This window comes from Mesoplodon bidens (assembly GCF_964165515.1).
Source record: "Mesoplodon bidens genome assembly, chromosome: 18".
NCBI lineage: Eukaryota > Metazoa > Chordata > Mammalia > Artiodactyla > Ziphiidae > Mesoplodon > Mesoplodon bidens.
Genome location: NC_138175.1, coordinates 36,296,378 through 36,323,667, shown reverse-complemented (window position 1 = coordinate 36,323,667; position 27,290 = coordinate 36,296,378). Strand labels below are relative to the sequence as shown.

Sequence of the window (27,290 nt, the reverse complement as noted above, 5' to 3'; positions counted from 1 at the left end):
ATGAAAAACTAGAATTAATAAAAATTAGCAAATACACACAAAAAAATATACACACACAGCAGCACTATGTATTGACTCACATAGGGGAAAAGCAGTGGTCCAAGACCACTCAACATGGCTTGTCAGTTAAAGGAAAAAAAACCCAAACACACACACACACACACACACACACTCACGCACGCACACACACACAAAAAAACAAAACAAAAAAACAAGAACCCAATATTTTTTAACAGTACACTCAATCTACAACAAACACAAATTCAGAATTATTTTACAATGCTTCCTTTCTTAATACAAAAGATGCCCATCTTGGGTGTATATATATATATATTTTTTTCAGTGGTTTACTGTTGACTTATTTTTAAATATATTAGTGTTACTACATGCAACTGTTTCCTGTATTTAACAGCCTTTCCTTTCATTTACCTTCATGTGTCTAGCTTCCACCTACCAAAAGCTTCTGGTTGGTAGGCAGACAGGTGCCTTATTCTCTGTGAAATTGAATGCAACGGTTTTAAACACTGGCCAGAAAATGTTTGATTGCCATTTCAACACATGGAAATAGTTACATTGATGCCTAAATTGCCATTTTCTGCAAAAAGCTGTGCAATGCTGGTGTCAAAGACTAGGCAGTCACTATTCATAATGGCTGTTGCAATTCCCTCATGAATAGATCGAGGAGTGGCTTCCCAAGTCAATCGCCGCCTATGACCATTTAGCTCAAGTCGATAAGCAAAATTTTCAGCTTGCTTGCGTGTTCCTATCAGCTGTACGATTGCAAAGAATTGCTGGTGACCATCGTATTTTTCCTGTTTCTCCAAGACTAACATGAAGTGAAAGCCAAAACAGGACTGCATCATCACCCAGTCAACAGCACCAGGAAGATTAATGTCTGTAGCAAGGAAAACTATATCCTCTCCCTGTAGGGTTGTAATAGACTTATGCTGATGCATCAGATGCGGCATTACAGCATCCAAAGAGCCTTGCCATTTACAGGAAGCACCAGGGCACGGACAGGAATAAGGCCTAAACTCACAGAGCTCTTCGTGGTCTGCTTTTTCTGTGTGTGGCAGAGTTATTTCACATCCAGAAGAGGCATATTTACAAGGGAAAAGTACTGAATTGGCCACCTTCTCCATAGCCAAGTTGCGAATGGATCCCAACGGGCCCCGGCAAGTTGGACAACATGTGAGCTTTGGGCGACAGTTGCTACAAACAAGATGGCCACTCTGACACTGAAGAATGGGTGGTAACACATAGTCAAAGCAGACCGGACACTCAAAAAGACTCGCCAAGTCATTGTTGGATGCAGTTGTGCCAGTCAGGGCAGGTACCCTCTGGGATGGTGTACACTTTGAGGTTCCAGTAGGTAATGCTGTTGCAGTCTGACGGCTCATTTCTGTAATAAAAAACATAAATAAAAATAAAAGGAGGCAGGAGAAAAATAATTACAACTATAACTTGTTTTATATAAATAATGTTTACATGCCAGAAATACTTAAGTTTCATGCAAAATTTACTGTAAGCAAAAAGGAAAACAGAGTTTAAAAAAACATAAATTACACGAAATATGTGCATTGTACACTGGATAAAATCTCTTTTCAAAATGTTCCAGAGCACATTTAGAATTCCTTTTCTCTAAAAAATGTAAAAAAAAAATCATCCTTGGATGGACTGTATGGAATAAATGCTAAAATAGAAACTGGACCATAAACAACTAAGGAACACTGTACAAGCAGTTTAAGTTCAACACAATCAGTTTTGACTGGAATTCCTCCTCCCTCTCTGTGTTCACCTGCCTTACTCATTCTATTTCTTCGTCATTCTTAAGTCAGCTGTTGATAGCTCCAGTGAGTTATACGTGATCCAAAGGACCACCAGGGCACTTTGATTAACTCCTCCTAATGGTGAACAGTTATCTGCTCTAGAGGTGTATTTGGGAAAGGGAAGGGGTTACAAGGGGAAGGGTCTACTGCCATTCCATCATCCGTCTCCATGGAATGTTAACACCAGCTAGGTATTAACCTTGTTTCCTACTGATCTGTGCCCCCTTCAAAAGTGAGGAAGTATGGAGGAGAAATGGAGGGCCATCCTCAAATAAAAGACTTGATTCTGGTATTCAAAGAAAGTAAACCATTCTACTCTACTTCCATTCTACAATATAAATCAGGTATAATTTGCAAAGCAGAAGGAGAGTCAGGAAAAGATAAATAAAGAATAAAGATAAAAAGCATCAGAGAGACTCACACAACATTGGGGGTGAGGGATAGAGCCAACAGGTAAAGAACTCCTTGTACCCTAGAGTTCACCAGTGTTGCGGAAGCACTCATCAGTACAGTGATAAACATTATTTAAGAAATAAATGCCATCTGGAAGAAATGATCAACAATATTAACTAACTTGTTAAGCTAAATGAAAGATAAAACAAGCCACCTTTTCCCAGGAATCTACCTTTGCTAGAATATAGTGGGCCACTTTCTTGGGGGTGACAAAAAAATCAGTCTACTGATGTCCTAAGAGTATACTCCCAATAACCGTAAGCCATATTTCTACAAAATTAAAATTTAACTCCTCAAATTTAATGTTTTCTCAATTATAATTGTTATTGTTGGAAAGAATTTAACTTTGAAAAAATAATGCTGTTATCAATGTGACCACATAAATGCAATTTGGCTTCTATTACTCAGACTGCTCAAGGATAGACACCTTAAATGGGGACTGAGAGTGAAAGAACAACAAAAAAACCCCAAAACAGATCAATTCCACTGTCACTAAAGGTATATTCTAAAGTACAAGGGGAAACAAAAGTACCACAGAATTCTATCATAATGTGGCTCATCACATGGATTTAGGACAACAGGAATCAACTCTCATCACTGAAGCCTTCTATAACCCCGGTATTCCAGCCCAACAAAAGCACTATAAAGGAACTCTGCTGTAATCCAGTTTCCCCTGAGGAGATTCTTTGTGCATATGATGATCCATGCATTTTGTTTTAGGCCACTAGTAAAACAATGGGCTTATTAGCATTGCCAAAATATCCTGTATGTGTGCTGTATGTTTATTTCATGGTCCATTTTATGCTGCTCATTTAAGAGAGCAACATAGGGCTTCCCTGGTGGCGCAGTGGTTGAGACTCCGCCTGCCGATGCAGGGGACACGGGTTCGTGCCCCGGTCCAGGAAGATCCCACGTGCCGCACAGCAGCTGGGCCCGTGAGCCATGGCCGCCGAGCCTGCGCTCCGCGGTGGGAGAGGCCACAACAGTGAGAGGCCCGCGTACCGCAAAAAAAAAAAAAAAAAAAAGAGCAACATAATAACTGGGAAGTGGTTCCTTGGGCACAAAATAATCTAAGCCACCAATGCCTTTCAAATCACTAAACCAAAACAGCTAGTCACACACCAAGAGGCAGTAAACTCAGTTTGTATTCAACATAATGTAACTATTAAGCAAGAAAAGTATTACTGTTTTAATTTCTTTACCGAGCAAAATAGTTATACATTTATCATCAACAGTTCAGGCTCTTGTTACAATGTACATTATTATTTTTCCAACATTGTAGAAAGCACAACTTAAATTCCTATTCAAAGTGTGAAAACAAGCAAAATGTGGCTTCTATTTCTTGTGAATGGAATTATTACAGGATAGCAGCTACTAAAGCCTCCCAAAGCTCGGAAGGTGGAACCCAGCTCCATCTTCAAACAGAGAAAGAGCCCCAACCCACACACAGCCCTGCAGTAGGAACCAAGGACTCAAGTGTCTGGACAACTCTGCAGGAGTCATGACATAACCTCAAGTTTGATTTAAATTGAGCAAAGTACACAGCTGATCAAAGGAAACATCACTGCCAGCTCAATTATGGTGCAGCCATTCCCTGACCCATTTAGATTCCACTGGCTCACACAACTTTCCCATTTCACAGTTTAAGCAACCCAGTCTCTCAATGGCAGTACCTTTTCTCTTCTTTGTCCCAGATGCTGGTAAACAAGTGAGCAAGACGCCCCTCCAGGAGTACAGAAGAGGTAAGGGAGGCTTCCCCGTCATGAGAAGCCAGGCAGCTCATAGCCTTTCCCCCAGAAGTAAAGACGACTTGCAACAGAGGGCCGTCCTGAACACCTTTTGTTCCTAAACATGTCCCGGGTTAAGTTTTCAAGAAGGGAAGGCACGTGCCCTGTTCCATACACTGCATTCAATACTCCTCAGAAGTAGTGGCTACAGAGGCAGAGAACTGAAGCCCCCATCCTGTCTCAAGAGGAGCCGACCACACCTCCCCATGAGCTCAAATTCGCCTGCGTCTCCAAAAATGGGAGCCATTGCCGAGCTGTCCTCTGCTGGGCCCTAAACCTTCGTCTGTCTGTCTCGGAAGTCTATCTTCCCCAAATTCATCGGCTAGGCTCCAGCCAGCTCGGTGAAGGACAGGACTGTAGGGTGCGTGGAGGCGACCGGACGAGGAGTTGCGCTCTCGGTGCCAGCTCGAGCTACTATTGCAGGGTCCGGCCCGCAGCTGGGAGAGCCCGCTCCACGCAGAGCGTCAGACGGCCGCAGGAACGCAGTGCTCAGGGCGGCGGCTGCCTCTGAGGGCGAAGGGCGGGGCAGCGCACGGGGGCGGGGATTAAGGCTCCACTCCACTCAGCCTAGGGCGGTTCTAAAGCAGGCAGCGCGCGACTCCCACCAGCCACCCAGCTGGGCTAAACCCCGAGATCCCCGCGAACCTGGCGACACTGCGCACGCCACAGCATTTCCACTAGCTTACAAGTAGGTCGAAACACTCCGCTTCTGTAGGCCCAAACAGTCAGATATCGGCAATTTCGGCTGGTTTCAACCCAAGATCTGCACAGAATATATGGGAAATCCGTGGCCAGACAAGCACTCTTCTCTGCACTACACTCTCCCGGTTAACCGTGAGAACGCTAGATTTTTATACAGTAAAAACATTCTCCCTACTTCCTTCAATAACTATTTATCGGGCGTCACCTACCTTATTTCCTCAACTGTAACTCACTTCCCCATTTTTACCGCACCTTGTTTTAAACTCCCCCTTCTCCCTTCGAGAAGACTTCGCAGTGAGAGTAGTAAACACACATAACCATATTAAACTCCTGCTTCAACCTTCAAATTGAGATTTTATTCTCTTCCCACTCTAGGAAAGCCGTCTTAAACGGCCTTATTAAACAGAGTAGCTTGTTTTGTTTTTAAACAAGCATTACCCTTGCCCCAATAAAGTCCAGGGCCTCAGATTTGCATTGCGTCAGCTCAGGCATTCAGAGGTTTAACCTGTCATTACATCATGCTTAGGGCAGCCTTTAAAGGCAGCAAGAGCTGGTAGTGGGGAGTGAACCCTATGCTGCAAATTGTAGATTGCCCATTTTCAGCATAACATTTTAACTCGAATCACTTACCCACCCTATATAGTGTGTTCAGTCACCTCAACCTCATTTTGATATTAGGAAATCATTAGGAATAGAAATATAATTGAAAATAGTCTGTTCACTGACAAATATAAATTACTATTACCTAGGTTTTTATTTTCTAATACATATTCATTCTATTCAACAGTTAAGTCTCAGGTTTCTAGAGCAGGAGACTTCAAATGTTTTAGGCAGGAAAAACTCTTTCCAAACAGAATTAAGAGATTCTAAATGTGTAAAACAAATAAAAAGGATGACAGATTTCTCAAGCCAAAGAAAAATTTTTTCCCAAACTTCCAAAGGACCTATACAGATCCTTACAACACTATCTGAAAACCATTAATCTACGGACAAACCTCGCAATAAGTGAGTCAGGACAGTAAAAATGTGAGTGTGCTGGAGCCATCTACACTTGGATTCAAACCCAGTCTTCACCATCCACTCAGCTGTAAAACTGGGACAGTATTTCCAGCCTTGCATGGCTTTTGTCTGGATTAAGGGAGATGGGTAAGTTATATATATCATAGGTGGTACATATTCCAAAATATGTAAGTACTCACACAATTCCAAAAGTTAACTTGTTTTGCCTGAGGTCATCAATTAGTTAGAGACATATAACTTGTGGGTTCCAGATATATACTCTAAAAGATGCCTTTAGCTTGTAAGGTTATCAAAAATGTATACCAAAGATCAACTGCCATTTAACTAATTTTTAGCGCAATGTAGAATTTCTCCACTAGGTAAAACATTTATTTAAACTGGTTTTACGAGGGAAAATTTCACAAAAACTACATTACACTAAGACAAGCCCATAGAATCCAAAGTTAGCAAAAATCCAAAATTTACCAAGAGTGCACTATTACCTACCCTTTCTAAAATAAAGCCTGCATCTCAAGCCCTGTTTGGTATAAAGTTTAAACAGATTTTAATTTAGATAAAAACATTTTAGAATCAGCCTTTAATGTTGCCTTAGTAATTTCAGAGCATTTAACCATTGCTTTGCCACATTCACAAACTTATAATAGAAGTAAATAGTCTTAAACTTTTATTCTCAATTTCATGGGGGAACCTTTGTTTCCTATTATAAATTATAAATAACTGATGAAGAATTTCTCTGATTAAAATGAATACACAACAATGTTGTGCTTTTCATTTTCTTGCAGTTTACTAAAGTTACTGCAGCCTGCAAATAATGGCCCCCCTCAAAGATGTCCACATCCTAATGGTTTGTCTACCTCAGACGAAATTAAAACTAAAGCAAGTCTCCTTAAAAATTCAACAGCTTAAAATGCCAAAAGTTAAAAATCAAACTTTGTTATAAAACCATAATGCCAAGAAAAAAAAATTAAGCAATCTATTTTTAGTTTCCAGAACTGCACCAAAGTAATGGGAATTTTAAAAAATTATACAAAGTATTTTCCTAAAAGCTCTATTTTCCTGAAGATAATTCAGAAGACGTTGTAGCCACAGAATCAGAGTTATGTGTCCAGTAAGAGAGATGATCTGAAGTGGGGAAAGCCCAGGACAAAAGACCTGATAGAAGACCTGTAAAACCAGAAATCTGAACAAAGGTGATGACAGTAAACGGAGAGGAACATGCAAACCATAACTTAAATGTGTAAAGCAAAGTACATTTGCTTTTTAATGCCTAACACTGTATTTTGAGGCTTCTACACCTGGTTAAAAAAAAAACAAAAACATATACTTAACCAGAACCCATTAGGCACTATGCTAGATACCAAACTGTAATAATGGATGAAATGCAAAGTAGAAGTGAGATCCCTGTGACACATCTAAGAGATGGAACTCTCATACTCTGCTGGTGGGAATGCAAAATAGTGTCACCATATCCTGTCACTGCAGAAAGTCCTATTGGAAAGCATGATTCTACATCCTAATTTTATTTTACTAGCTATTATCCTTATTATTTTTATTTCACATTGAATCTACATTAACATCGAAAATGAAAGTATTAACATCTCCCAAAACGAGGCAGGTCATTTAATGTGCTAATAGTGAAACTTTCCCACCTGCCAGGATAAAGACTGTACTGAACTTCAAAACTTTTGTCAAAACAATCATTTAAACCTAACTGCAACCATTCTGATTTCATTTCTCACAACTATATCGTAAGACAAATACCCATCTTTTTCTTCCCCTTGAATCCTTAATTATGATTCATTTTTTGGTATGGCCATAGTACCTCAAAAAAGTTTTCAGAAAGGGCATGGAAGCAATTAAGTCTCAGTCTTAACAATCTGAAGCTCTTGCACAAGCTTAGAATTCTAGTTCACACCCTTTACCCCTAGAACTACATAAATTCTGCTGTCTTCTGACATGTAACTATGTAGATGAAAAATCTAATGTCATTTTTATTCGTATTCATTTGCAGGTAACCTTTTCTACCCTGACAGGTGGCTTCTAAGACTCTTATCTTTGGAAGAAATTTTCATCAAAACATCTAGATATATGCCATCAGCACTTGCCAAACACCAGGTGAGTATTTTCAATCCCAAGCCTTAAGTCTTTTACCTTTGTGGACCTTTCTTCTAATTGTTCTTCGACTCTTACCATTATTACTCAGTTCTTTTCTTCACATAATTCTGATACTGTCTCTCCTGGATCTATCTTCAGGTCACTTACATATTTTTTTCTCATAATTCCAATCTTTGTTTTGCACTGCATTCCAAGAGAACTCATTAAATTCTAATTCATAAATTTGATTTTGCTAAAGTTACCTATCTCTTGATATGCTAAAGCATTTAATTATGTAGACACCCTCAATTTCCAACAAGGGAACAGAGAGCTTGATGGCAGGAACGGCTACTTCCCCTTCCTTTCCCTGAAGTTGGAATGGCCACATAAATTCATACTGCATTGCTCTTTTACTTCCTTAACCCCTCTATTAAACTTTTCATGTCCCTCATTGGAGCTTCATTGTTGGTTGGTTTCATTCTTACTGCTATAACCTAAATGGTTCCAGGGTCAGCAAGTTAAATACTGAGGCAGAGGAGGGACATTCCTCCATTCTCACTAAAACAGCTGCCCCAAATATTTATTAATAAGCATACTTATGTACCAGGTATTGTCCTCAATGAGCTTCCAGGTTAAGCATTTACTCCCTGCATTACAGACAGGAAAATAGATTTCAAAGTAAAGTAAATATTTCAGATCACAGAACTACTTTAAGAAAAAAAAAAAAAAAGGAAGTTGGAGCTATCTGATTGAGGAGGACTTAGAAGGGGTGACAAATGGCATCCTAGGCAAACAGACATTATGAAAAATTTTAGACTTGGAAAAGATCTTAGCCAACTCTCTCATTTTCAGAAGAGAAAAATGATACAGAAGTTAACTTGCTAGATGTCGTATAAAGTAGGTCAATGTTCTAATCTGGGCAATGTTATAATTTCCTAGATCCTTTCAAAGCAGATATGCTTTGGATATTTTCTAATTCAACTTGAAACATTAACCTTTTCTGAATTTAAGTTTAATAAGATTCAACTGTCTTGCTTTCCCTCCCAACACAGGAGAGATCCCAATGTAGCCAGGAGAAATTTAAAAAAAAAAAAAAGATGGGAGATAAAACCTGAAAACCTGAACAAGTAAGAGTTACCTTAAGTCAGCTCCTTAGAGGGGCCTTTCCTGATCACTTTATTTCTAAAGGCCAGATCACCCTTCTTACTGTCTTCATATTATCTCTTGCCATATGAAATTCTCTTACTAAATAACTTACTTATTGTCTATCTTCTGCCCGTCTCTCTCTCCACAATACCAGCTTTTCACTGATAACAGCAATTCTCAAACTTTTTTGGTACCAGGAACCCTTTACACCAATAACTGGCAAACTACAGCTACAGACCACTTGCCTGTTTTTGTAAGTAGTTTTATTGGAACATAGTTAAGCCCATTCATTTACATATTATCTGTGACTGCTTTCAATGGTGGAGTTGAAAAGTTGACCCTATGACTCCTAAAGCTAAACCTATCTGGCCATTTAAGAAAAAAATTTGTCTTTACTGCTTTGAAGTTTTAAAAAATTATTGAGGACCCCAAAAGAGCATTTTGTCAATATGGTTTATATGTATTAATATTTACAATATTAGAAATTCAAGCCAAGAACTTTAAAAATATTTATGTTAAAATTACCATCACATTTTTTACATAACAAGTAAAAATCTATTACATGTTAAATGTTTATGAAAAATAACTATCTTCCATAATAGGGGGAAGAGTGTTTATGTTTTACATTTTTTGCAAATCTTTTTAATATCTGATGCAATAAAAAATACTGTTGGATATTTAATATCTGCTTCTGCAATTAATCTGTGAAGATACCACATGTCATGTAGCCTCTGGGAACCTCACTTTACTCTCATGTCTCATTATTGTGAAAAAAAGTTTTGACCCTCAAAGGGCCTTGAGAACTCCCAGGATCCCTGAACCACTAACTTTTGGCTCAAGAGCTCTGTACTACAATATAAACTTCATCAGCATAGACCTTGTTTATTTTGCTCACGCTTCTATCTCCAGCACCTAGGACAGTACCCAGCCCAGACCAGGTACTCAAATATTTCTGGAAGGAATGAATAAATCAAGTACAACAGTATGAAAGATTCCAAATAAAAGAAATAGCATGTATACAACCAGAACTTACTCATCCCTGATGACCCCTAAGGTAGAATATATCTGTTACTTGATATAACATTAAAGAGAGTGAATTCACAACTAAGATTTAAAATTCACTTTAAATAACACTATTTTACAACACACTATGCTTATCTTTGACAAAGGAGCAAAAGGCAACACAATGAAGAGAAGAGAGTCTTCAACAATTGGTGCTGCAACAGCTGAGTATCCACATGCAAAAAAAAAAGGAATCTAGACACAAATCTTACACCTTTCACAAAAATTAACTCAAATGGATCACAGATCTAAACGTAAAACACAAAACTATAAAACTCCTAGAAGATGACAACACAGGAGAAGATCTAGATGACCTTGGGTTTGGCAATGACTTTTCAGAAACACCAAAGGCATTGAACCAGGAAAGAATCAATTGATAAGCTGGACTTGATTAAAAGTAAAAATGTCGGGCCTCCCTGGTGGCGCAGTGGTTGAGAGTCCGCCTGCCGATGCAGGGGATACGGGTTCGTGCCCCGGTCTGGGAGGATCCCATATGCCGCGGAGCGGCTGGGCCCGTGAGCCATGGCCGCTGGGCCTGCGCGTCCGGAGCCTGTGCTCCGCAACGGGAGAGGCCACAACAGTGAGAGGCCCGCGTACCGCAAAAAGAAAAAAAAAAAAAAAAGTAAAAATGTCTGCTCTGCAACAGTCAGGAGAATGTGAAGACAAACCACTGATTGGGAGAAAATGTTTGCAAAAGACATATCTGATAAAGGACTATATTATCCAAAATACAGCACAGAACTCTTAAAACTCAACAAGAAAGCGAACATGCCAATTAAAAAACGGGCAAAAGACCTTAACAGACACCTCACCTCATCAGATATACAGATGGCAAAGGAGCATATAAAAAGGTGCTCCACATCATTTGTCGTCAGTGGAATGCAAATTAAAATAAAAATAAGGTACCATCACACACCTTTTAGAATGGCAAAATCCCGAACACTGACAACAGCAAATGCTTGTGGACATGTGGAGCAACGGGAACTCTCATTCATTGCTGGTGGAAATGCAAAATGGTACAGCCACTTGGAAGGGAGTTTGGCAGTTTATGCAAAACTAAACGTATTCTTACCATAAGATCCAGCAATCATGCTCCCTGGTATTTACCCAAAGGAGTTGGAAACTTATGTCCACACAAAAACCTGCACACAGATGTTTATAGCAGCTTTATTCATAATTCCCAAGACGTGGCAGCAACTAAGATGCCTTCCTATAGTGAAGAGGTAAACTGTGATACATTCATACAAAGGAATATAATTCAGAAATTTTAAAAAATGAGCTATCAAGCCACAAAAACATATGAAGGAAACTTAAATACATACTGCTAAGTGAAAGAAGCCAGTCTGAAAAGGCTACATACTGTATGATTCCAACTATATGACATCATGCTGGAAAAGGCAAAGCTATGGAGGCAGTAAAAAGATCAGTATTTGCCGCCAGAGACTGCACAGGGAGGGGATGAACAGGTGGATCACAAAGGATTTTTAGGGCAGTGAAACTATCCTGTATGCTGCAGTTGTGAGTACATATCATTATACATTTGTCAGAACTCATATAATATACAGCACTAAGAGAGAACCATTAATGTAAACCATGGACTTTGGGTGATAATGATGGGGCAGGGTGAATACAAGAAATCTCTGTATCTTCGGTTCACTTCTGCTGTGAATCTAAAACTGCTCTAAAAAATAAAGTCTGTTTTAAAAAACAGTAACAACACTATGTGGTGAAGTAAATCATTTTATCACCATAAACACAGTCTAAAAAATTGAATATATTTTCATACCAATTCTCTAAGTTTTCAAAACATTTGTTTGTGACATCACAGTTCCATAAACCATTCCTAGGTAGTAGTTTCATTTTTTAGTAATGCACCACTGGTAACCTACCTTAAGAATATTACCTATGCATATATCTATATTAATTACTTTGATATTGGGCAAAACTACAATATCCTGGGTCTCAAGTTGCTCATTTGCGAAACAATAAAACTAACAACAAGATTTTTGGACTTTAACTGAGATCAAGTATGTGGGAACATTTGGTATATTATTAACAACACACTCAGTGATGTTTACAGAGCCATACTAGGAACCCTGCAAGGAATCACTAAATTAAAAAGACCCCGATTATATGGGATTTTACCGAAAACTGTTGTTTCAACGTACTGTGTTCATTTTCATAACCTCAACTTGGGACTGTCGGAAACATGATAAAGATAACAGAGTTTGCTATGAAAGAAGCTTCAAACTGAGCATCTACCAACCTGTAAGGCTTCATGTCAGCAGCTTTATATACAGTCTTTATTAAAGACTCATAAAGAAGGGTGTATCTCCATTTTGCAGATGAGGAAATTGAAGATCAGAAAAATTAAGAAGTAATAAGAACAGAGCCAGACTGCTTCATTCCTGAATCTTATTTTCTTTCAAATAACTCTAAAAAAAAGTATGTATAATCTTCTCACTCTGGCACAGAATATTCAACTTAGCATACAACTAATCTTCAATGTTTATAAAAATTGACCCAAAAAAAAGTTCCTTAAATTCGTTAAATTAAAACTGTAGTCATAGCAAGGAGTTGCTCTTTGAAATTTTTTGTATCAAAGTGGTATAATTTAACAGTCATTAAACCATTAGACATTAAATCAAAGCAAAGAATCGAGAAGAGAGGTAAGAGCAGAGAAATAAAAGAAGCAGGGGACTTCCCTGGCGGTCCAGTGGTTAAGACTCCACGCTTCCACTGCACGGGGTGCGGGTTCAATCCCTGGTTGGGGAACTAAGATCCCACATGCCACATGGTGTGGCCAAAAAAAAAAAAAAAAAAAAAAAAGAGTAAAAGAGTAAAAGAAGCAGGAAGAGGGTCAAAAATAGGCTCTCAACTTTTTTATGTCCTACCACATATCACTAAATAGAATTTTTGGGAATTCACTTGAAATTACTGAAACCATGTCAGTCATGATTACAACACAGTCACTACTGCGATATAACCAAAGCTCACAGTGTCTAGATAAAAGCAGCCAAATACTATTCACTTAGTTACATGTCCAAGTTTGAATACAACTGTTCACTACCCTGATTATGTTTTATATTCTCTTAGGATGTAAAATTGTCACACATTCCAGTAGATCTTTGCTCTTTTGTTCCATCTTGATGTTAAGCTACACTTTTTAAATCTTCCTCATAAAATATCTTGTACCCGGTTCTGCACTGTAACATTCATCTTCCCATTCTTCCTGACAAATAATGGTAAGTAAATACACACATACATACAGAGAACAAAAATTTAAAGCATATCTAAATTGGTTGTAACCTATGAAGCGTTGGTGATACTAAGCTAAACAGAAAAGAACACATTGCTTGAGACCAAGAAATTAAAGAAATGAGGTAAAAAGTCACACCAGAGTCTTAATATCAATACACTGATATTGATAGCTCTTTACTACTATTGCAGAAAAATAATGGAATTTATAGGGGGAAATGCCATATTAAAAAATTCATGGAACCTTATTCAAAAACGAAATTATATTCCTTTGAAAAAGTTATAATCTGTGTCTTCATAAGCATCACATCTGAAGTTCTAACCAAATCATTTTAGTTATTTCAAATAAGGATATAACACACGAATTAACTTAGACTCTAATTTTCCTCAAACTAAGATTCTGTTCTCAGGGTGGGTGCCACATTTCTCTACAAAAATTTTTGTTTGGGCTTCCCTGGTGGCGCAGTGGTTGAGAGTTCGCCTGCCAATGCAGGGGACATGGGTTCGTGCCCCGGTCCGGGAAGATCCCACATGCCACGGAGCGGCTAGACCCTTGAGCCATGGCCGCTGAGCCTGCGCGTCCGGAGCCTGTGCTCCACAACGGCAGAGGCCATGGCAGTGAGGGGCCAGTGTACCGCAGGAAAAAAAAAAAAAAAAAAATTTGTTTTATTTTCCTGTGTTTAATAATCTAAAAAACAGCATTAGCACATTCTGAATCATCTGAATCCACCTGTTAGCCATGTAAATGAATGTTCCTATTTACATTTATGGTCACACTAGCTCCAAGTTGGTACTACAGTATTCTAATTATGGGAGGCTAAAAAGAAGTACAGAGGGGGACCTAATATATAAATGATGCATTTGTGTGAAGTGAAGCCCAAATGACATCATGGTTTTCACTGAAGCACTTACACATTGGTAAGAAAATGCATCATGTGGTGACCACAACATATGGGATAATTTTGGTGTGCTTAACTCAAAAAGAACTTACAGCATAATAGTCAATTCCATAACTCACGTTGTTTCAAGACTTCAATTTAGCAGGCAGTATTCAATACTTTCATAAATTAGTATAATTTGAATTTTACTGGTTTTGTAGTTTTGTTTGTACTTAATTTGTAAGTTTTGAGCTGTCACCAACATCTGACAGAGTTGATCAGATCACTGGCTCCTGCCTGGTATTGATTCCTGCTCTTCTCCCCAAAGTCTTGAATTTGGGAGTTGTCCATGGCCCACTTTTCTTCACTTTGGTGATCTCATTCACTCTTGTATTTTTCAAATTCCACTGATACTGCCACGGACTTGAACATTTTTATATCCAGCCCAGATTAAAAAACAAAAACCCTCCAGATGTGTCTTAAACCCCAGATGTGTACACCCTCCTAGACATTCCTACAGGGGGGTGGCCAAAACTGAACTCCTTACCTTCTCCCAGACTACTCAACCAATAGCCTTCCCCTCACTTGATGGAAACTCCAGGCTTCCAGATACTCAGTCCAAAAGCCTTCAAGCCTTCATGTCATCCTTGATTCTTCTCTACACATCTTGTATCTAAAACCACCAGGAAATCTTACTGTACCTCCTTGAAAAATATATCCAGAATCCAGCCACTCCTCACTACCTCTACTACTATTATATAGTCTAAGCCTCATTATCTCTCAACTGGATTACTGCAATATCCTTCTAACCAGTCTCCCTGCTTCCATCCTTGTTTCCCACCCCACCCGCCAGATTCCAAGCACAGCAATCAAAAAAAGCCATTGAAATCTCCCATGTGCAGGTAATAGATAAATCCTACAACAGTCTATAAGGCCCTACACAATATGATGATGTGTCCCATTACTCTTTTGACTTTATCTCCTACCTCTTTCTCCCTCACTCACTGTACTAGCCTCCCTGTTCCATAAGGCTAGGTTGCTCCTTTGGGCCTCTGCCTTAAAATACTTTTCTCCTGGATACCCACATGACTAACCCTTTCACCTTCTTCTAATCTTTGCTTGCATATTACCTTCTCAATGAGGCCTACCCTGTTCCCTCTATTTAAAACAGTGCCCAGCACTGTGCCCACTGACCCCTCCTCCTAATCCTTGCCCATTCTACCTCTCTTCCTCTTCCCTTCCCCTCCTCCATTTCTAATCTGTTGTCAATAAAATGTATGACCTTCTATCAGGCTATACAATTTACTTATTTATTATGTTTGTTGCTGTAGCCCCCCTCACCACCTGGAAAATGGGAATCTGTCTGGTTCAATGATGTGTCCCAAACATTTAAAACGGTGCCTGACACACAGTACAGGTTCAATAAATATTTGTTAGATGAATAAATAAATTAGAAGGCAAAAGAACTTTGGACTTTTGAGCAGTAATATCCAAAGCTAGATGCAACAGAGCAATACTTTTTAAAATCCACAAAGAAAATGATTAATTAACATTCTAGAAATTCTGTGCCCAACCAAATCATCCTAAAAGTGTCAAGGGCAGAATAACGACGCAAGGTTTCAAAACATTACTTACATCCCCTAGATCCTGGAGAGGAGTAGGGGCAGGGAGTTTTTCTTTAAAAAATAAGCCTAGTGAAATATTTGATTTTTAATTATTGTTCATGTAAAACTCTTTAGACTAAAGGAAAAAGAAATTCAAAAACTTGATATGAGAACTGTCACAAACTGCACATGCATTACTTAAAAAATTATAAATTTGTTTTCAAAGATTTGATTCCAAGTATTACATAAGATGTGCAGAAACAGACTTTCCTACACTGTTGGAAATGTCCACTGTGAAGGCTTCTAATAAGATTTGGCAGTTTGTTTCAAAATATAAAGTTTGAATACTCTTTGACCCAGTAGTTTCTCTTCCAAGAGTCTATCCAATGATTTACACATTGGCAAAGCTGTATACATATGGATGCCTACAGCAGTCCTGTTTGTAAGAGCAAATAAACTGAAAACAGCCCTAGCTTAAGAAAGTGATTAAATTATGGTCCATACAACAGAACACGATGCTGCCTTTTTTTCTTTTAAAAAAGGTAGACTCATATCTACTAACATACAAGAATCAAACTGTTTAAACAGGTGGAGGAAAAAAACAAGCCCACAGGATATATTACAATCCCATTTATGTTAAAAGAGAAAAAAAGAATTAAGTAAATATGGACATTGACATAGCTGTCTATTTTTATATATGTACTCATGTGTGTACATACCATGTAATGGGACAGAAAAGAAACCAGAAGGGCATCCGAATTGCAGAATGTGGTTTAAAGACTTAAGAATTGCAGAATGTGGTTTAAGGACTTAAGGTAAGGGTTTAGAGAAGGGGAAAAGGAGGTCAAGTTTAGAACCAGAAATCACAGAGAACAGAGATGGGGCCACTTAACTACAAGTAGACAAAATATCAAGAACAGAAGGATACAGACCATAAGCACAAACTTCATTATTTGGAATTATGCAGTTCAAACATGTATAGTTACTGACAAGTGGTAATCATTAATGGGAAAATATCTACAAGGATTTAAGTCAGATCAAAGAAACGGACTTTAAAATGTCTATGGCTGTCTCAAAAAAATGTGGAACACACACAGACTAGAAACTACACCAAAATGTCTACAATGGTTACTTTTCAATTATCACATTATGAACGATCATGAGGAAGGTGGGGGCTGCATTTCTGTATGCATTTCTCAAATGTTCCATAAAACATTTAAATTACTTTGGTGATTAATAATTAAATTTTAGTGCATATTTTGTGTCCCCACACTTTCCTGCTAACAAATTGCTAGTGACTTCATACACACATTTAAACACCGAGAGATCAAGAGTTGATTTTGCCTACTGCATTCTTTTTTTCTTAGTTTTTCTCTTAAAATGCCTCAAATAGATGAATACTTACTTATAGGGAAAAAATTATTTAAAAAACAGCTTATTCACATTTTTTAAAACCCACATATTTCAAATATGTATATATTTTAGTTTATACTTATAAAAAATACCTAAATTTAGCATTTTAAAAGTTAATGCTAAGACAAAATTTATCTGCTCACCTCTCCAAGCAAAATCAAAAGAACACTGTCTACAGAAATTAACTCAGAACTATCTGTATTAACAAGATATCCGAAGCTGTCCCTAACAAAACTAAATCAGGGACCCTGACAAAACAAAAACAAAAACAAACAAAAAAACCACAACCCAACTTTAGCTGAGTTCAAAGGAGCTAAAAGGTAAAAACACAAAGGGGGAAAAGGCAAGTTTTTAACAATTAGATTACTTCATTTAAACCAAAAATTGAAGTAAAAAATGTAGTGTACAGTACACTTAATTTCACTGTATCAACCATTACTACCTAAGCCTGTCAACATGACAATAATAACTATAACAAGTGCAGTATAATACTTCCTATAAAATTCAAGACTGGCATTAAATTTTTCTAATTTTCTAAGAGACTATTTCTCACTGGCAATATCTGCTTTATAAATATAAATTAGTTCTGCAAAGATTTTTCCTCCACTTCTCTTTCTAGTTCCATGTGCTCCCAACCCCCTACTATTCAAAATAAACAAAAACAAAAGCCACAAGTAAGTTCAACATGACTGGGCAACCTCAAACCTAATAAAAGGTCTTTGCCAATATCATTTTGGACACTGTGGCTCAAACCTAGAGAATAAATTGACCCCCAAATGGACTGTATTATCTAGTGATGTATCATTCAGCCTAGAGTTCCTGAAGATTTACACACACACACACACCCAAAAATCAAAATAAAAGTAACAGGACACATGGGAGCTGGTCATGATAGTGTGTGAAAATGCATCAAGCTGTATCCTTAATATTTGAGCACTTTTCTATATGTAGTTATCCTACACTTCATCAAAAAGGCTTACATTGGCGGGGGGGGGGAAGTAACACTATTGCTCTAGGTATTCTAGAATCTCCTGAGAACAATAAGTATCAGGAGTCATAGCTGGTAACACATCACAGAATCTCTTCTCTCCTCCCCCCTCTGCTCAGTTTCTCAATCTCTCTCTCTCTACTATGTCTTTAACCACGCCATAGTACAGTAATCACTAACTATAAATACTCAACCGATGGCTTCACCCATACTTCGTTTAGAAAATACAACAGAAGCCATCAAATGCTGACTTACCACTTCCTTTCCTCCCCTTAGAATGGAAGAAGTGACCCAGGCCCTTGGGTAGTGTCCTGTTACCTTCTCAGACTTCATACTCCTTCTATTATCCCTTTCTCACATCAATCTCTCCTTCTTTTTTCTACTGGACCATCTTCTAACACCCGAACATGCTCTACTATCTCCCATCTGGCTTCTGTGATATTCCTTCTACCTAACTGGATCATTCTGGATGTCTCATAGATATCTTAAATCCAACATATCAGAACTTTGAGTTTATTTGCTATCCTTCCATTTTCTGAGTTTTTATGGCTATCTGTACCACCACCACCACCCCCGCCCCCTCTAGTTTTTCCATTCTTGGTAAATAGCACCATGATCCACACAATTGCTCATGCCAGAAACAACCTAATTCCTTCCTTCCCTCACCTCTCATATCTAATCCATCAGCAAGCCCTGTTAATTCTGTCCCCAAAATACATCTCAAATCCATCCACTTCTCTTCATCTTCACAGCCACAACCTTAATCCAGGTTATAATCAACTACGGTACCTCCTGATCAAAGAAATGGCCTTCTAACCAATTATTCTCCAAACAGCTAAAGCAATCTTAAAAGTTAAAAGCAGATTATGTTACTACTTTAATTAAAACCTTTTTGATGGCTTCTCAGTACACTTAAATTCACATTCCGTACTTTGACTCTGCAGGATCGGATCCTTGCCTATCTCTTCCCCTCATCCATTTGCTCCAGAAACACTCTCTTCTCTCAGTTCCTGGAACAGTCCATGTTCATTCCTGCCTCAGGGCCTTTACCTCTGCTGCTGCTCCTTCAACCTGAGATGTTCTCCCTTCTCTCCTTCAGAGGACTAGCTCCTTATCCTTTTAAGGTAGCTTGAATATCACCACTTCTCACAGCAAGTCTCCCTCCCACCATTACTCTTTACTCCTTTATAATACATATCACAATTTGTAATTCTTTTCTCCCTTACTAGAATGTAAGTGGTAATAGAGAAATTAAATAACTAATTTTTAACTTATTTAAGCACTTTCTCTGTGTTAAGTAATGTGCTTTTAAATGCAAGTGTCCCTGCTTTTAGGCAGTGTCCCTGCTCTCATTGAGCTTAAAGTCATAAACACACTAGTAAGTGACAGAGGCAAGAGACACATCCAGATCTGGCTCTTAACCACTCAGCTACACTGCTACTCTAGCTTTAGGACACAGAGCAAGGAGCAGCAATATGCTTCATAGCTGTTCACATGCTAGTGGAAACTAAGGCTTGGAGAGGTTAAGTCATGTGCCCAAAGTAGCACAGACATTTGAGAGATTAAGTACAATCATGAGCAAAGGCACAGAGGTGTTTAAGTGTGGTGAATGTTCAAGAAACAAAAAGAATCCAGTTTAACCAGATACGGCAAAGAAGAAATGCTGGAGGATAAGGCTAGAAGAGCATAACTGAACATTGTGAAGGTATCAGTCATTCAACAAATATTTACTGAGCACCAACTACACGCCAGCAACAGTGCTAAACTCTAGACCAACAAGGGTGATCAAGGCAAAGTCCTCATAGAGACTGCAGTCTGTATCTGGGGCAGCAAAGTAGTAGAGAAAAATTATAGTTCAGGGGGCTATCGTTGTAGTAGGGCCAAGCAGAAAGTGCTATGGGAACACAGAAATATGACATCCAATTCAAGGTGGGGGATCCAGGAAGAGTGCCTCAGCTAAGTGATGTCTAGGCTGAGATTACAGAGCTTAGTTGGAAGCCAAAATATGGTGCACACAAGCACCTGCAAGTACACAGTTGAAAATGACAGGAAAGTAACAAAAGCCAGCTCCAGAAGGGTCTGTGTACTTACTATCTCTATGTCAAGGAACTTGGGACTTTCAACTGAAGGCCTTAAGTCACCTATGTTAGAAAGCTCCCTTAAACGGCAGTGGGAAAAACTGAAGGGAGGAGGCAGACACCAAAAGCAGACAGACACTTAGAAAGTAAAAGAGAAGGACTGAATGTACATGTGAAAATGAGTGAGAGACAGAAGCAACACGATTTGAGATAACCAGACAGTAGAAAAATCGGGGCTCTATGACTCACTGGATACAGAGGATGACAGCCTTGGATGGTTGGAAACAAAGGCTTTAGTTTTAGACACATAAATCTGAAGCACCTTGGTACGTGAAAGTGGAAAATGATGTGCAGGGAAAAAGACACAGTCAAAAGAATGAGAAGACAGACCACAGACTGGGAGAAAATGTCTGCAAAAGACAATTCTGATAAAGGACTATTATCCAAAATGCAGCACAGAACTCTTAAAACTCAACAAGAAACCGAACATGCCAATTAAAAAACGAGCAAAAGACCTTAACAGACACCTCGCCTCATCAGATACACAGATGGCAAAAGAGCATATGAAAAGGTGCTTCACATCATTTGTCATCAGGGAAACACAAATTTAAACAAAAATAAGGTATCACCACACACCTTTCAGAATGGCAAAGTCCAGAACACTGACAACACCAAACGCTGGTGGGCATGTGGAGCAACGGGAACTCTCATTCATTGCTGGTGGGAATGCAAAATGGTACAGCCACTTGAAAGGCAGTTTGGCAGTTTGCTACAAAATTAAATATATTCTTTCCATATGATCCAGCAATCATACTCCTCGGTATTTACTCAAAGCAGCTGAAAACTTCTGAAAACTTATGTCCACACAAAAACCTGCACACAGATGTTTATAGCAGCTTTATTCATAACTGTCAAAACGTGGCAGCAACTAAGATGTCCTCTGGTAGATGAGTAGATAAACAAACTGGTACACGCCCAACAAGGGAATAATACTCAGCGCTAAAAAGAACTGAGCTATCAAGCTATGAAAAGACATGGAGGAAACTTAAAATGCATATGACTAGCTGAAAGCAGCCAGTGTGAAAAGGGTACATACTGTATGATTCCAATTACATAACACTCTGGAAAGGACAAAACTATGGAGACAGTGAAAAGATCAGTGCTTGCCAGAAGTTAGGAAAGAGGAAGGGATGAACAGGTAGACCACAGAGGATTTTTAGGGCAGTGAAAACTCTTCTGTGTGATACTATAATGGTGGGTACATACCATACATTTGTTAAAATTCATAATACACAACACCAAGAGTGAACCATAATGTAAACCATAACCTATGGGTGAGAATGTGTCAGTGTAGGTACATCAATTGTAACAAATGTATCACTCTGATGGAAGATGTTGATAATGGAGGAGGTTATGCAGGAGTGGGGCAGAGTACATGGGAAATCTCTGAACCTTCTGTTCAATTTTGCTGTGAATCTAAAACTCCTCTAAAAAATAGTCATTAAAAAAAAAAAAATGACCTGCGAGCAAGAGAATACATGGGTCTAAGTTTCACAGCAAAGAAATCTGAGTGTCATAAGAATACAGAAGTAGTAGGTCAGGAAACAAGTCTGTACTGAGTGTTAGGCACTGAGGACACAGGAATAAAAAACCACAATCCCTGCCCTTTTGCAGCAGAACCTCTAGTAACTACAGCCATGGAAAACCAGATGATTCAAAATGCATTAGAAAAATCTCTATTTAAAAGAAACCACTGGACTTCCCTGGTGGCGCAGTGGTTAAGACTCTGCATGCTAATGCAGTGGACAAAGGTTCAAGCCCTGGTCCACGAAGATCCCACATGCTGCGGATCAACTAAGCCCGTGGGTCACAACTACTGAGCCTGTGCTCTAGAGCCCGCGAGCCACAACTACTGAGCCCGCATGCCACAACTATGAAGCCCACGCACCTAGAGCCCCCCCCACTCGTCGCAACTAGAGAAAGCCCGCGCACAGCAATGAAGACCCAAAGCAGCCATAAATAAATAAAAGACTTGACCTTTAAAAAATAAATTAAAAAATAAAAGAAACTGGGGCTTCCCTGGTGGCTCAGTGGTTGAGAGGCCGCCTGCCGATGCAGGGGACACGGGTTCGTGCCCCGGTCCGGGAAGATCCCACGTGCCGCGGAGCAGCTGGGCCCGTGAGCCATGGCCGTTGAGCCTGTGCTCCGCAACGGGAGAGGCCACGACAGTGAGAGCCCCGCGTACCGCAAAAAAAAAATAAATAAATAAAATAAAATAAACTATTAAGGATGACCTTTAGAGAGGAAAAATTTATACCCAGTTGCTGAGGGTTTTTTGGGGTGGGGGGGAAGGAAGGGTAGGAAGTCTGCGGTTTTCCCATATTGATTTCGTTTGTAATGAGGTCTAGACCAAAAATAACCAAAATGTAAACATTTTTATAAGGTGCGTATGGACATTCCGTAATTATAAGTGAAACTGTGTAACAGATCTCTTAAGAAAAACCTTCAACCTCTAGAAATCAAGTAAATCAACTGCTTTAAAATACAATTTTAAGTGGTTGCTTTGCAAAGTTACTAAACTTACTTTGTTACCGTCCTTATGTAAGACCTGTTTTCAAAACACTGTATAAGCTGAAAATAAAATCCTGTTCTTCATATTATGTCATTGTTGCCACAGCTAGATATTTCCTTTGTTAACTCCAATTAATTGTAGCCTAATATTCTTTTCAATTAAAGATATTAAAGAATATTGCTCTACAACAATTTTGTAAGAATTTCCCAAAGCTTAGAGGGAGAACACATTACACTGAATTGAATTAAATTTCTGAATTTGTAGTTTGTGTAATACTTATCCTGAAAAGTTCCATATCTATCAATTATACTTCAGCTTAAAATATTATTAAATGTTACTAAATTACGCTGGAACGGTGTCAAGAGGGGTCAGGTAAAGCAATTCTATAATATATCTAAAGAAAATATTTTGGCAAAGCCAACTTTAGGGTTGCAACTAATTATTCCACATCACAAAAATCTGTACCTTTAATTTCCAGAACAAAAAATTACATAATTTATATACTCCTCTTTAGGTCAAAATCTACTTGTCACGAAGTTCTCCTAACAGCTAACCAACATCCTCTCCTCCCCAATTTGAGCCAATATCTGCCTGATAAAATTACCAGACCATTACATTTATCACCATACTACACTCTGCTCTTCAGTAATGTCCAAAATAGATGGTGACACCACAGACATCTAACACGCAAAGAGACTCACTGTTTCACTCTTCCAAGTTAGTTAAGTCCTCAAAAGCAAACTGACCCATGAATTTCATTTTTTAAATTCCAGACCACACAAGACCTACCCAAATGTCTTACTATAGAAATTTCCCAATGCCATCATCTCCAAATGCCTGGACATTTACCACCTAAACCTCTTGTTTTCATTTTTAAGAAGTAACAAAATGCACTAAAAGAAAAACCCAAGCACTAATGGTTTATAATGTAATTTCACACATTCTGGCCTATGCAGTTCCAACACGCCAAGATAATCTCACAAATTTAGTGATTAAACAACAGCCTTAGCTGTAAACATTTATTGAGCACTTAACCGTGGACCTGCCACTGCTCTAAGCCCTTCGCCTACTATCTTCTCATCAATTCTCCCAACAGTCCTACGAGGTAGGTACTGTCATTACCCCTATTTTGCAGATAAGGAAAATGAGGCACAGAGGTTAAGCATCTTGCCCAAGGTCACAAACCGGTGGGGCAGGGCTGGAACCAAAGCAGGCAGTCTTGACTTCAGAGTCGTGCTCCCAACGTTCAACTGATGCAAAGAGTTAAAAATTTACCCTTGACAGCCCCTTATCAAGAAATGGTAAATGTTCAACTGCTAGAAGCCGTCTGTCCGATCACTGTCCTATATCCGTGCTCATGGCTTCTACGACTTTGACAAATCAGCCACACCATCTGATTTTCCAAACACACAAACTGGACGTCTCTAGATGTCAGAGCAAACAAATTCTGAATCTTTCCAGGCACAGGAAAAGAAAAACCTACGCAACGCTGTGGCCCAGATTATCCACATTCCTAAATTATAAATCTGGGAGAGTCGAGAAAGGGCCCCAAACTACCCGACAAATGAAACCTAGGAAAAAAGCAAGGTTTACAATAAAAAGCTGGAGCTTCCCTGGCAAGCCGTTCACGCGATCTCCTCTCTAACGACCTAAACAAGGGAGGAGGCTGCATTCTTCCCACCGCACAATGAAGGCTCAGGCCGGAGCGGGAGGAAGAACGCACCACAATCGGGGACGGCCGCTCCCGGGGTCGGGGGCAGGCAGGGGAGACCAAGGACGGCCGAGTCGCCCGGTCCTGCCCCCGGGCCAGTGCGGGGAGGGGCCGGAGGGAAGGGCTGGCCACTGCCCGCACTCAGCTGACCTCCGCCATGTTGGCCGCACACCCCGGGACCCTTCACAACAAAGACCGGCACCCGGGCGCAGGGCGCGCCGGGCGCCTCCCCCGGCCGGGCCCGCCTCCCGGGCGCTCGGGGGCCGGGCCGGGAGGCGAGGAGGCCCTTCCCCGCCCTCGCCCGGCCGCTCGGGGCAGACCCCCGGCGTGGGCCTGCGGGTCCCGGGGCGCCGGGGGCGGGGGCGAGCCGGCTCGCGGCTCGGGGAAGGGCCGGGCAGGGGAGGGGAGGGGCGGGGGGCGGCGCTCGGCCCGGCGGCCGGGCAGCCGGGCTCCGGCCGAGACAAAGGCGTCCGGCGCCGGGGGCTGCCCGCGCCCCCGCCCGGGCGGTGCGACCCGGCCCGGCCGCCCTTCCCGCCCGCCGCCATTACCGGGCCTGGGAGTTCTAGTCCCGCAGAGCCCCTCACGGCCAGCTCCTCCCTCCAGGCCGGGCCCCACTTACCTGTGGGCGGAGAGCGCGCCTCGGACCCCGGTCCTGGCTCAAACGCGCTCCGTCGCCGCCGCCAACCCCGGCCACCGCGGGCAGCGCCACCGCCTCTTCCCCGTGCCGACACCGACGGGACACCCTGGGCCGCCGCCGCCGCTCGAGAGCGCGCCCCGCAACGGCCGCCCCGGTTCCCCCCTGGCCGCCGCTGCCGTTTCGCGCGTCCTCGAGCCCGCCGCGCGCTCCCGCTAAATACCACACACTGCGGCGGCCGCCATGAGGAGGCGCGGCCCCGCGCGCCGGCGGCCCGGAGAGGGCGGGGCTTCCCGCGGGCGCGCAGGCGCAGAGGCTCTCGCGCGGCGGCTGAGACTTTTGCAAGCCTTGCGGTGCGGGGTTCCGAGGGTGGCGTTTAGAACCCGGGCTCCTCGGCTCCCGTTGCTGTGACTGAACGCCTCGCGACCCACAAACGCTGGCATATCGCGCTCTTGCCTGCAACCGTCCTCTCCCGGGGAGGAGCGGGCGCTCGCCCGCCGCGTCAGGGACCCCCGTTGAGCGACCCCCGCGGGGCTTTGTTCCGCGGCCCAAGGGGTCGTCCCGCGCCGCGGCCCCGCTATCTACCACCCCTCCTGTTTTGTTTGCTGGTTTCACACAATGCCTCCTGTGGCCCTTCCCAACTCCACTCTCCCAAAGGAAGAAGAAACCGGCTGCCTTGGCCACCGACGTGGGACCCCACGCCTAAAGGGGAAGAGGTCCAAGACCCTTCCTTAGGTTTGAGCTGCTCTTCAGCAAAACCGGAACGAGTTACAAAAGCTTATTTTAGTTGAAGAGTGGGTAGTGGCACGCCCTTCACCGTGTCCTCCTGTGGAAACTAAATGAGATTCTGGGTCTTTACATAAAAAATAAAAGGAAAATGTCATTCACGGTTCTTGACGGGTACAAGGTATATACCAGAGCAAACGCCAGTGTCAGACCTTTACAAACTCTGGATTTCCATGTAAGAGCCTCCATAAAGGTAGTATTCTGTGTGAAAACAAAAAGGTACTTTTTATATGAGATTTTAGAAACCGCCAGGGAATAGTCTCCCATTACGTCCAAGTTCCCTACCAATAAAAAATCAAAAAGATTTTCCATCTAAAAAAGATGGGAGGGGGCTTCCCTTGTAGTGCAGTGGTTGAGAGTCCGCCTGCCAATGCAGGAAACATGGGTTCGAGCCCTGGTCCAGGGGGATCCCACATGCTGCGGAACAACTAAGCCCATGCGCCACAACTACTGAGCCTGCGCACTAGAGCCCGGGAGCCACAACTACTGAAGCCCGCGTGTCTAGAGCCCGTGATCTGCAACAAGACAAGCCACTGCAATGAGAAGCCCGCGCACCGCAACGAAGAGTAGCCCCTGCTCGCCGCAACTAGAGAAAGCCCGCGCACAGCAACGAAGAACCAACACAGCCAAAAGTAAATAAATAAATAAAACTAAAAAATATATATATATATATATATATATATATGGGAGGGCTTCCCTGGTGGCGCAGTGGTTAAGAATCCGCCCAGGGGACACAGGTTCGAGCCCTGGTCCGGGAAGATCCCACATGCTGTGGTGCAACTAAACCCGCGTGCCACAACTACTGAGCCTGCGCTTTAGAGCTCACGAGCCACAGCTGCTGAAGCCTGAGCGCCTAGAGCCCGTGCTCTGCAGCATGAGAAGCCACCGCAATGAGAAGTCCGCGCACCGCAACGAAGAGTAGCCCCTGCTTACCGCAGCTAGAATAGGCCCGTGCGCAGCAACGAAAACCCAGCACAGACATAAATAAATAAATAAATAAATTTTTTGTAAAAAGGGAAATTTTTATGCAGGCACTCCACTGAAAAGACACTCAAAAGTTTCTGCTTGAAAGCCAGAGGCACACAAAGTTCTCTTAGGTACTAACACAAGCTGCTAATTTCCATCTTTCCCCCGAAAAACCTGTAGACTGTGTCTCTGTTGATACTTCTGTTCTCAACCTAGTGCTTTGCTTATTGTGGCTGCTCTCTTCCTCTGGGACCATTAGCACAGTGCTTCTTGAGATTGGGAAAGTGAAAAACCAGGACTTAACCCAGG

The 27,290-nt window shown here is 41.2% G+C and overlaps 1 protein-coding gene across 3 annotated transcripts; it reads right to left on the bottom strand.

Annotated features, from left to right (window-relative positions):
- Nucleotides 1-87: 87 nt before the first annotated feature.
- On the bottom strand, nucleotides 88-25,492 carry SIAH1 (siah E3 ubiquitin protein ligase 1). 3 transcript variants are annotated; one of them, XM_081217820.1, is made up of 3 exons: nucleotides 3,956-4,010; nucleotides 2,251-2,372; nucleotides 88-1,402 (listed from the first exon to the last, which is right to left on the bottom strand). In XM_081217820.1, exon 3 carries the CDS (start codon nucleotides 1,398-1,400, stop codon nucleotides 552-554), a length of 849 nt encoding a protein of 282 aa, XP_081073946.1. In that variant the 5' UTR covers nucleotides 1,401-1,402; nucleotides 2,251-2,372; nucleotides 3,956-4,010; the 3' UTR covers nucleotides 88-551. The 3 variants fall into 3 exon arrangements, with proteins under 3 accessions (XP_081073946.1, XP_081073947.1, XP_081073945.1); XM_081217821.1 differs by lacking the exons at nucleotides 2,251-2,372; nucleotides 3,956-4,010 and adding an exon at nucleotides 25,215-25,492; XM_081217819.1 differs by lacking the exon at nucleotides 2,251-2,372 and having other exon boundaries at nucleotides 3,956-4,549.
- Nucleotides 25,493-27,290: the final 1,798 nt, after the last annotated feature.

Bases quoted from the DNA above. Each gene is read 5' to 3' on its own strand.
- SIAH1 (XM_081217819.1), bottom strand. From the start codon at position 4,046: ATGACGGGGAAGCCTCCCTTACCTCTTCTGTACTCCTGGAGGGGCGTC. The intron at 1,403-3,955 runs GTACTGCCATTG...TTTTTATTACAG, and splicing joins TGGGACAAAGAAGAGAAAAG to AAATGAGCCGTCAGACTGCA.